Genomic DNA, 11,914 nt, shown 5'->3' with positions numbered 1-11,914 from the left:
ATGTTTAGCACACAGGAAAAAGGGGTCAGGAATTCTCACAGGCGACCATGCATTAATTAACGTGATTTAGGCCAAACATGTTTACTCCGATGTTCTGACAGTCATGGTTGGCTTCTTAGCACGGCGCTGGCCATCCGCCGTGACACCAAAGTTACACCAACGGCACACAGACACGAGGTTGGTAGCCTGTGAACACAGATGGGCCACTCCCACCTGCTACAGTATTGTAGGTGTGTGCTGTTTCTGAGGTGAGCATTTCCTTCGATAATACAGGCTGCTTCCTTGCCACCATTGCTGAAATAGAGTCAGTGCAAAACCACACGGGGGCAGTTATGCTGGTGTGTTGTATTTTATGTGGCCTTTGGATTACTTTCCTTCAGACCTAAATTATGCTGTATTTTTTCTTGCCTCCATTAGTGTATGTAGAACAGCAGAAATACTGAAACATCAAACAGTTTCAGTATTACTGTGAATCCTCAATGATATGAAATACCAAACTTTTCTCAGGGCTTGTTTACGTTACGCCACATTTTCACGATGCTAGATCTTTTTGTGGTGTAAACTTTTTGTGGTGTAAGCACCACATTTTCAATGTGAGAGACCCCCAGGAGGATTGTTCATTTTCAATGTGAGAGACCCCCAGGAGGATTGTTCATTTTCAATGTGAGAGACCCCCAGGAGGATTGTTAATTTTCAATGTGAGAGACCCCCAGGAGGATTGTTCATTTTCAATGTGAGAGACCCCCAGGAGGATTGTTCATTTTCAATGTGAGAGACCCCCGGGAGGATTGTTCATTTTCAATGTGAGAGACCCGCGGGAGGTTTGTTCATTTTCAATGTGAGAGACCCGCGGGAGGTTTGTTCATTTTCAATGTGAGAGACCCGCGGGAGGTTTGTTCATTTTCAATGTGAGAGACCCGCAGGGGTTTTGTTCATTTTCAACGTGAGAGACCCGCGGGAGGTTTGCGGGTGTGAAGACAAGTTTCTGCGCAGTGCGCACGCATATCGCTGGATGTTCCCACAATTAACGTCCTCAATCCCACACCACATGCATCAAACATGCTGTCTCGTAATGTAAACAGGCCCTCAGTCTCGTGTGTGCAGTTTGTTACCCAAAAGCACATGGCGGTGTACCAAACTGACTGTTGGCCTGTAAATCTGGGGGCCTTAACAGGAAGAAGAATGTGTTGTCAACAGCTGACAATGATGGGAGTACAGACAGACGCAGACAGACAGACAGCACGCAGACAGACAGACAGGGTAAAAAAAAAAAGAAAAACACAGCAACAGCTGCTCAGGAGAGGATGACTGGCGAGTCTGGTCTCCTAACCACTAAAAAACACCTCATGCATTCCCATACCCAGGGAACCAGGCGGTCTTGTACGTGTGCGTGCGTGTCTGTGCACGTGATTCCTGAAGTGCTTGTATGATCCGTGTGTATGGTTGTGTACAGGTACAGCAGTTGCTTAGTGGATTGATGTGGTATTGATGTGTAGATTGACATTGGCTGGTATACTTATATGGGATTGAGCGACGCTAAGTTCGACCTGTTGCTGTTAACCTACATTTTTTCAGGGCTAACTGTTACGTTGATGATTTGTCCCACATTGCTTCAACAACTTTGACATACTGAAAGCCAATTGGCTATGTAGTGTTTTTTTTAGACATTATTTTTTTTATATATACAAATCTAGATTCTGGCAGTAGAAACTGCTCTGCTGATGAAATAACTAGGGCTGACAACACCGTAGTAAATCAAACTGTGTCGATTCTCCATGGACAGCCCTGGTGTGTCACATGAGCAGTTGGCAGGATACGGCAGGGAAGCCCAGGAACTGAGTCCAGCCATATTGGAGCTGTTTCCTGGAAACCAGTCTAGGGAGTAAAGGGAGTGGAGAGAACGAGGGGGTGGCACTTTAGTGTCTATACGCTTCTGTAAAATCTGTGTGTGTGTGTGTGTGTGTAGGGGGGGTGTTTTTGTCAACTCTGCTCTTACAGACTCACATTCCACAGTGTCTCGTCACTCTTACTGGAAAGAGGAGCTGCATGGGCCACTGTGTCCAGAGGGACTTCCCTCCATGAACGGGCTGTCATTATTCCTTATGTGGGAGAGGGGATTTTGGAAAACCTTTAGGAAGTGGAGCAGAAGAAGGAGTCTCCAAGTAAAGAGTCTAGGTCACTATGAAACAAGGCTTAGTGAAAATGGCAAATTAAACGGGAGTTGTGTGTAACAAAAGACAAAGGATTTGTGTGAGGCCAGCCACTGAATGTTTGTTATACACAACGTTTGACTGAGGCCTGTGATCTATTCAGTTTAGTCATGTGAATCAGTTCTCCCATGTGTACAAAATGCTGTTTGTGCTGTATTGAGCACAACAATATTCATCAAGGTATTCGATTTCCTTAACTGCATTTGTCGTCATCAATATTGGAAAAACGTGTGCTATCACAAAATGCCGGACTTGGTGAAACAAACCCGCATCCCCAGAAGCCGTGCAGTACCGTAGTGACTCAATGTAAAGGCTCAAACCCACATGAAACATTATGTTTGACCCCTCAATTCATTAGGTCACTAAAAGCACATCTGAACTTAGACACAATCTAACACATCTAACACACAGAACTGAATGGCGCACCCAATCGACTATGCAACTCTTTGGCTCAAGACGAACCACTAACAAATGCACATATTGGTGTTTATCTTGGGAATTAGGCCTCTATGCTTATGTTTACATACAGTGCATCTAGGTGAGATAGTCCTCTGTGATCCCCCTATGAACACAATGCAAACCCTGTGTAACAACAGAAGGCATTGAGTATGCAAACAGGGCCATTGACATCCATTCAAGCGAACCCATATGGAAATGCCCAAATTGATAGCCAATCCATGAGAATGATCAGGCAGGGAGGGCTTGGGAAGTGTGTTTTAAAAAAACGAATTGTCAGTGTCCTTTAATCTCCTGCCTGATTTACATGTATTTTGGGGAATGCCGAGCCCATGACTGCATCTCAGTAGGGTTTGCGGGTGGAGTGCATTGTCATTTCATGTGGCGGTGTCTTCCTAGCAGTGGGGCTCGTCAGCATCATTCATTTGTTCGTATCATTAGTGGAGGCTTTTATTTGAAGGGACGCTTGGGGCACGGCCGATGACCGGCGGTTAATCACGTCGAGTGGAGCAACAGACAAGCTTTTGTCCCGACTGCAGTGTGTCTTGCCGAAGTGATCACAGGGCAAGGCTGCGGTATACCTGCTCTGTTGACAATGTAAAATCAATGCATGCATTATAATAAACGGAATAGTGTGATATTAATTCATTAAGTGGCCTATTAAGGAAGTAAATGTATTGACTAAACAGGGACTTTGGACTTTGAATGTACTGTGTTTCAAGTTGACTTCGCTCTGTAATATTACACTTTAATCCACGTTAAGCCAACTAATCAAGTCTGGATTATCATTCTATAACACGTATGTAGATGTGGGTGAGTATTCAGCATTGCTCAGGATACATGTTCACTTGGGAAAACATAAAGCCTAAAGTCCAAACATGGTCCTACGTTAGTAATGAAGCTAGACATTTAACATGACGCTTGTGCTCGTCTCTATAACTCAACGTGCCCAAATCTGAACTTTGAAAACAATCAAATTATTTTCAAAAGAGAAATAGGTACAGAAACCGGAAGCATGTGTATTCCACCTGCATTGTTTTAGGAGCTAAAACACAAACATTTCCTTAATACAATGCGTATGTTAACAACAAAAAAAAAAGGTCCAAACATCACAGGCATTTGTTCAACAAAGAACCGGTGACTACGTGTGGGTGTTTTACAATGTTCCCGCTCTGTTGACACTCTAATCCTACACCTGTGCGTGAATGTACAACAGTTTACCGTGACACTGTACCTTCATGTTAAATGAGGGGGTTTGTTTGTCCTTGTGACTGTGGGAACCCCACGTGGCCCTGTCCCCCAGAACGACAGACTGAGACGAGACTCTGAGGACTTTAAACACAAGACAGAGGCCCATTCCCACATGTATATGCGCCTGTTGCTGTAGCAGTTGACTGCTGATCCATTGACTCCCCCCCCCCTTGTCTGGGCTCTGACGTGGTCCTCATCTCATCCCCCTCATGGCTGGCCCTCCAGACCACCAGACATGTCTACTGCCAGGCCACGGCCAAGAACGTGTTAATCTGAGCCTCAGAGCGCAATTTCGGCCTGGCATATGGAGGGTCACAACAAAGGACCTCTTGTGAGGGGCACACAAAGAGGGCAGCCCAAGCTTGTATGGGGGGCGAATGCTTTGGGGCGGGGTTTGGAGCTCCAACCAGGGCTCGGTCCCTGTGACAGGGGTACTGGTAACTCCAGTGAAAAGGGAAAGAGAAGTGGGGAGAAGAAGAAGGAAGGGGTCACAAGGACAGTTGGTGTGATACTAAAAAATGACACCGTGCAGGCCATTTCAGACACAAGCAGCAGAATGGCTTCCTTCTCAACAACAGGAAAGCCAGCGAGAAATTGCACACAGCGGCATGGAATGATTGTGTTTTCTTTCAATTCTTTAACTACATTAACCATTTGTTCTTTGTTGTAATTTATGCATTTTAGCATGTAATAAATTACGAAGTAACGTCAAGACACTGTTTATTTCTAAAGACAAAAAAAAACATGTTGACACAATGCTTGTCAAGGTTTCTCTCCCGTCAAATAACTCACATTGACAGTTTCAACAGTTTCCCCTTGTTCCCCGTGACAGTCTGTCAACCACAATGGCTACATTAAACATCCATTCACAGAATCAGTTAACTGTACTGGTTGTGTGAAAACACCCTGTCTAACATTTCATGATTGCAGACTAGCCCGACCACCAGTTTTCGCCCACTTGTTTTACTCTCCTGTGGGTAGTGTGGCCTGAACAAGGCCAAAACCTCACTCTTACCGTTTATGCTTCCAATGCCCCGATAGCCGGGCCGTTATCATGTGTTATGTAACAGCCACCACACAACGGAATCAGTTGCTGTGTCACTCCTTCCTGCAAGAAGAACAATTCATCTACCAGCAATGATTTGGTCAGATAAGCGCTGAGACCAGACTGCTACAGCAGCCGACCACAAAGGCTGTACGGCAACCGCTAAGTACCACAGTTATTTAACCATGCCCACACCTTGACTTCCATGAAACACTTGATGTTTCTTTTTTTCCTTCACTGAGACAAAAAAGGGGCCTAGGTATTCAGACGCCGTAAAGACAGACTGACCCAGTGACGGTCAATCGCAAACATGAGAGATTGGGCGATGGTTACTAAAAACAGCCACCCTTTGTGTGAAGGGCCTGCCATTGTAACCACATTGTCTAATGAGTAACTAGCACCTCACCCTCGAGCCTCAACTATAGATTTGTGCACAGGAATCTGTGACCGAGACCTGCTGGAATGGAAGACATTCAGCAGGGCCACTCTGAGGCAGAAGACCAAAGCTGTCATCTGCATAATCCCACTGTCGGCCAGCTGAGCACCATCGCTCAGGCGTAATTGGTGGAACCACACCAGGCTTCGGGGGGGGGGGTGATTGTGCCCTTATTAGTGCCTCTTTTCGGAGTTGGGCCATCCATCCCTATGTGCTTTAACTCTCTCTCTGCCGGGGGAGGCCACAGCACGGAGGGCCCTTCCATCTTCTCGCCACTTCCGCAGCCTTTTGGAAAACCAACCAGAGAGAAGTGAAACATTTTTAGGAGAATGACACACGTGCACACTGTCTAACAGGCAGATAGTGACATGACATGAAGCTTTGAAAGAACGTTTAATTAGAGTCTCTGAAGCAGTGAATAAGACTCCTGCAACGAGACCTCATCTAAACTGAAACGATACCAAGTGTCACAGGGCAGGCTGGTTTCTCGCTGTTGTCATTAAAGACAACCGACACTGTTTCCAGCCATTGTGTAGATAGACTTTAATCTGGTTTACTGACACTGTGACTTGACAAACAGCCACCCTGGTTAAAGTTGTCTCTTCGGGCTCTAATTAAACAACCATTCTCCTTATCTTCTTCAAAACAACCAGTGTCATTCTGGGATAGCAGGCTGTTTGTCGGGCCCTATCTCTGTTCTAACAGAATGGTAAGTGTTGACTCTACTGTTGACGATAAGGGATCATAGTGGTTTAAAGGGACGGTGCTTTCTGTTGACTACAAGGCTCTATGTAAATGTTTGCAAAGAAGTGCTTTGACCCAGGCAATAGTCATAATGAAATAGGTCTTAGGGGCTGTTTTCGGGATCCATGTCATTACACGTCAGGTACAGGGTGGACGATTGGTTGGCAGGTTTCATGTACATGCAGATGGGCCACGGTTTAGTCAGTTCGATTTTTACATCCTTTGTAAGCACAGGTAAGAGGAAAAGCGCAATGCATTGTATCGTCCGTAGAAGGGGTCATTGACTGCAACATGGCCACCCTCAATGTCCTACATGACAAGGAGGTGTGCAAATAAGATCAAAAAAAAGTTTCTCCGGTAGGCAGAGAGGGTCACTGATGACCGAAGAATCTCGCCACCTGAACTGTTTATTTCCACACACACACTCAAAAAAAAAAACTATGCCCGCCACATCAAGTCCACACTGTTAAGTAGATGGCTGCGCTGAACTGCAAACAGAAATCTGCTAATTTCCCTGCACCTAGAGATCACTGAATATACAGATGCAGGAAAGGTTCAACTGGTAATCTGTAGGTATGATTATACTAATTTCCCATTTGAAATTCTGTGTTCACTGGATTCTTCTGGATTCTGTCCCTGTATGTTGTCCAACAACAACAACACCATAACAATAGTACAATTCTGATTAACACATATTCTGATTTGCATATGTGTGAGTATTCTGTGTGAAATACAAAGCCCTGTGAACATAAAAACTAAATTATTAGTTGGACTTTTCTACGAGGCCTCAGGTAGACTGTTTCTGTTCTTTACATTATAGCTTATAAAACATAGGATATTAAGCTTTTAGTCTGTCAGCCGATTTGTACTTGGGGAACCTGTTGCTGTAATTTCACTCCGTAGTTTCCTCAGATAGGTGAATATGTAATCAGCCCTCTGTTTTCCTGTAAACACTCAAAACAACAGGTACTACCATCCCTTCATCTCAAAAAATACCAACAGTTAAACTGCCTCCTATACTACACCCCATACCAACCCACTTCAATCCACACAAACAGCGCAGGCCTTTGAGCTGAGGGCGGGGCTCTTGTTGTGGTTTGTGCTGGTGTTGTAGTGGACATTTACAACTCAATACCTCTAAACACAATCACAGTTCAAGGGCATTTTGTCATCCCGCAGAAATGCTTTCGTATTCAAAAAAAAAAAGTGGACTTGTGTATTAGACTATCGTAGCTCTCAGTACAACAGGCCAAAGAGATGAACGTGCTCACAGTTGCATGTGGATTACTTTGACTGTTAATTTAGCTGGAGTACATGCTACCACAGGAAAACAGCAATTGTATTTAATACATTTATGGCTTACATATACTGTTTCACTTTCACATAGGCAACTTCTACAACAATGCCCGTTAAATTACCAAAAAGTAGACCTATTTCTTAATATGTCAAATGTAAACTATTTCTTCTAACTACACCAACATAATCCAAATGCTGTAAAGGTTGCTGTTTGTAATTATGTTTTAACTATGAGGTAGTAGGCTATAGGCATAGGGATGGATAAAGTTGGCGTAAACAGATTTGTTTAGTTATGGGGAAATCAACGTGAGGGGGAAGAGATAGAACTTAAGAGGCGTCGTCGACGCAAGACACGCCTTGTATTCGAAATGTAGGCGGAGCTAGGCCTACTGAACTATTTATCGGGATTCCAGCAGAAAGTTGAGCAACTTCAGAAGCGCTTTATTTGAGTGTCCTTCTGCAGCAGCACAGAACACACTCAAGAAGTTGGATAACCTGCCCGAGGCATTAGCACAATGCCATCCGACTTCCTAACACCATTTTTGGAACTGGATGATGAGTTCTGCAAGGTAATTACACCCAGGATATAAGATAGTGCTACGTGAGACGTAATATATGAGGCCTGTGTAGACTTAAAATATAAGTTGAACTTTTATTGTATTCTAGATGTATCACAGACACAAAAGTATCATTTATCAACGTTTTTCCTGAAAATGTAAAAAACGCCAACTTAATTTAATCCCAACAAATTTACCGTATCCCAATTATGGTTCATTGCTTGAAAAACAAGTATTATAGTTATTTTCTGGATTTTGACATGGACCACTGTGTTTACCTTCAGTTTAGGCTACAGCTTATTTGGTTTGGCATATTCATTTCATTTATTATTTTAATTGTATTTCACTTAATATATTGGAATGTGACTTTATTCATCTCTTGTGTAATAGAATTTCCGTGGGCTGGACATGACAGATGTCTCACCAGCCACCACGCAGATGCAGCGCGTCGTGGGATTTCAGCGTAGACACTCGCTGTGCCCTGTTACCCTGCGCAACTCAAAATTCAACAGCTGTAGTGTGGACCCAGTCGGAGAGCCTGCCTGCTGGGCTCTTAGCAACACTACTACCCAGCAGTGGGGCCTGAAACACCAGCAACAGTTGCCCCGCTCGTCTCTCAACCACATCCCGTTCCGCGTGGACCGTTCAGTCAGCATGATAGAGAGCCATGTTAGTAACTTCGGGTCTTGCGAGCAGCAGCTCCTGAACACCCCTCCTCTGATGCCCCCACCTGGCCTAAGTATCAGCACCAGCTCGATGTCATCTCCAAAGTCCCTCGTCCTATCCCCTCCCATCTCAACCCGGTACAAAACCGAAATGTGCCGCACTTACGAGGAGAGTGGCACCTGCAAATACGGAGCCAAGTGTCAGTTTGCTCACGGCATGGATGAGGTGCGGGGCTTGAGCAGGCACCCGAAGTACAAAACCGAGCCTTGTCGCACATTCCACACCATAGGATTCTGTCCATATGGTGCGCGCTGTCACTTCATCCACAACGCGGACGAGCAACTCGGGCCCGACGGTGGACCGCCGCCTCAGCGACAAAAAATGAGAGAACGCCCACAGCTGCTGCGTCACAGCATTAGTTTTACTGGCTTTCCCTCAACTCAGGGGATGAGCGGATTCCACCCAGTTCCAGAGACAATGCATTTCGCTAGGGCTTCCTCTGTATCACCCCCGCCCTGCACAGATAGCCCAGAACTCCTGTCCCCATTGATTCCCGAGCCTGCGACACTGAAAAACAGCTATCCGTTCTCTGCCGATTTCGGAAACGACCTAATCAATAACAACCCTCATTTTTACGCAATCACTGACTCAAAGTACCAACCTGTCTGTGCGCAAAAGTCAGCCCCACAGAACTCCCACCGCAACGCCTTCACATTCACTGGCCTGCCTGCTCTGCGGCGGTGCGCTTCACCTGACTCTCTCTCCGACCAGGAAGGCTACACCAGCTCGAGCAGCCTCAGCGGATGTGAGTCCCCTGGCCTTGAGGGCAGACGTCTTCCCATCTTTAGCCGCCTGTCTGTCTCAGACGACTGAACTTTAAATGTGTGCATATTGCATTATCATCCAAGCAGAGGTAGTTCTGCTCTATGTTGTAAAGTTATAGCCGACATATTTTTGTTATCATAACGTCCATGTATACTGTTGTATACCCGTTTTAGCTATTATGGGTAACTCGCCTAAGCTTTACGTTATCTGTGGTGTCCTCGCTGACATATTCTGTTGAGGAATTGTCTGTGCCCCTTTAAAAAAAATAGGTTTACTTTGAGCTTGCTTGAAGGACACAGCTATTGTGCACGTGTGCTTCTTACAATTTCAACGGTCTTCCCTAGACTTGCCTTTTAGCATGTAACCAAAGCATAGTATATTCTCCAGTAGGCCGAGATAATGTTGAAACCTATCCCAAGATGTACTGTAAAGAAAATATAGCCTTTAGTAAAGGCATTTAATTGACAGTATTATGAAGTAGTCTAACCATAGGGCTTTTGGGGTATTTATTTATTGTTTTCTGTATGTTTTGCAGAGTTTGTTTATTAAGATTGTTATGCATTTGTATATGATGCAGAACATGCTTTATGTCTGCCTTGTTTAAGCTACTATATCGCTTTAGAACTTTCAATTGCTGAAGTGTAGACCTAGCCAGGATCATTTTGAATACTATCTAGTTATGCCAATGAGAGCAATACTTGTATTACCAAGTTACCTTATTCAATCAGTTAATACGCTTATTGTGCTCACTAGTCATAGACAGTTAAAATAATGTGTTAGGTTTTTCGTATTTACGTACCCATCAATGTGAGAAATTATATTGGGTTCATTATTTGAAGACTTCTTTCAAAGCCCCTGAAATATTAATCTAGTCTTGCTCAGTAAGACAGAATTCCCATTGTATGATTGACATGATCTTTGGTGTTATGTGAGGTAATACCATAAACAACCAGGTGTATTCAATTACCATTATGACAATGCATGTGAATATGAATTACGTCAACATCTTAGTTTCTTGCACACATTTATTAGACAAATAGTTAGAGATTTAAGATCGATGAATTACTATGTGTATTTTATCTTAAAATGAACTTTTCTTTTGTGAACCAAGGGCTTATGTTTCTGCTCGTTTTCAGTAAGAAAGGACCGTGATTGTCTTTATGTTTCGGCCTGAAGTGTGACAGAAAAACAAACAAGGCTTTGCATTTGTTAACTTAACTTATTTATTTTTGTTTTTCAAAACAAAAAACTATATTGTGTTGGTTTTATATTGTGTTGGTTTTATATTGTGTTGGTTTCTATAATTTAAGTGCATTGTTTACATTCCGTGGGACCTGAAGCCCTGTTCCTATCTTAATATATTTTACATGCTTGGTTCAAAATAAAACTCTTGGAAATGACTCTTACTGACTTGTTGTACTTAGAGGCACACTTCAGTTGCCATTACACTTACGCAATGAAGTCATATTTCACCCCTTGAAAAAGCGACAATAACACATGCATTTGTATACCGTATGATGCTTCCTAAGGAGATAATGGTAGGAGAAAATGTTTGTAATGGAGATCGAACAATAATAGCTCACTCCAAAACATCCCAACATGTTACAAAATGATCCTTTGGTCACACACGCACACAAAAGACAGAAAGGAACAGAAGTTGGGGTTTGGTATTGTTTGTCTTTGTTCCGGCATTCTGGCGCTGGCAGACTAAGAACATCCCACTGCTGAATAATCTCAGACAATAGCGATTGGCTATTCTATTGAAAAGCGAGGGGGGGGGGGTATTGAATGAAATAAAAAGGCATGGGGCTTTCCTTTAGAGTGCAGCCCTTTTGTAAGGCTGCTCTCCCTTTCTTAGCAACATCTGTATGCTAATTCTAGCTCATGGAAATGGGCTGAAGCAGAGGAGGGCGATTTGCAAGTCCATTGAGGAGTCATAGGTCCAGGGAGCAGATTTATTGCGGACTAGTGGAAGGGGGTGTACAGGCTTTCAGTTCATTGTCCTAACGGTTTACCAGAAAGAAGAGGGTTGTGTGTGTGTGTGTGTGTGTGTGTAATAAGCCAAGATCATTCAAGCAATACTTTCAAAACATGGAAGAGACTGAAACAATACTGTTCAATAGCCCAACCATAATTAATGAGGACTTTAATGCACTCGTAATATTCTACAGATTTGTATTTGTGTTCATTGATAACACACTGACCTACTTTTGTTTAGAAAACTCTTTTAGTGACATAGTTGCCAATAGTGGTGATATCATAACTTTAAAGTGAAGATATTCTTTGAGGCTTATGTCGTTTGCCTTTACTCCAGGCCCCTGGTTTATTGCACTGGTGCTGCTCTCTAGTGGTAAAGGGAATAAAACATTGTGCCTTTGGTCATTGTCAGCGGTTGTGGGCAATTCTGTATACACTTTCAAGTTTTCAC

General features: G+C 43.7%; 1 protein-coding gene across 1 annotated transcript; it reads left to right on the top strand.

The window, feature by feature from the left end:
- Nucleotides 1–7,883: 7,883 nt before the first annotated feature.
- On the top strand, nucleotides 7,884–10,886 carry LOC105023076 (mRNA decay activator protein ZFP36L1). The gene is made up of 2 exons (XM_010891975.3): nucleotides 7,884–8,007; nucleotides 8,386–10,886. The coding sequence occupies exons 1-2, from the start codon at nucleotides 7,954–7,956 to the stop codon at nucleotides 9,532–9,534; spliced, it is 1,203 nt and encodes a 400-aa protein (XP_010890277.2). The 5' UTR covers nucleotides 7,884–7,953; the 3' UTR covers nucleotides 9,535–10,886.
- Nucleotides 10,887–11,914: the final 1,028 nt, after the last annotated feature.

The sequence above is a fragment of the Esox lucius genome, chromosome 1 (assembly GCF_011004845.1).
Source record: "Esox lucius isolate fEsoLuc1 chromosome 1, fEsoLuc1.pri, whole genome shotgun sequence".
Classification (NCBI taxonomy): domain Eukaryota; kingdom Metazoa; phylum Chordata; class Actinopteri; order Esociformes; family Esocidae; genus Esox; species Esox lucius.
The sequence above is the reverse complement of the archived record's forward strand: the minus strand, read 5'-3'. Positions and strand labels throughout refer to the sequence as shown.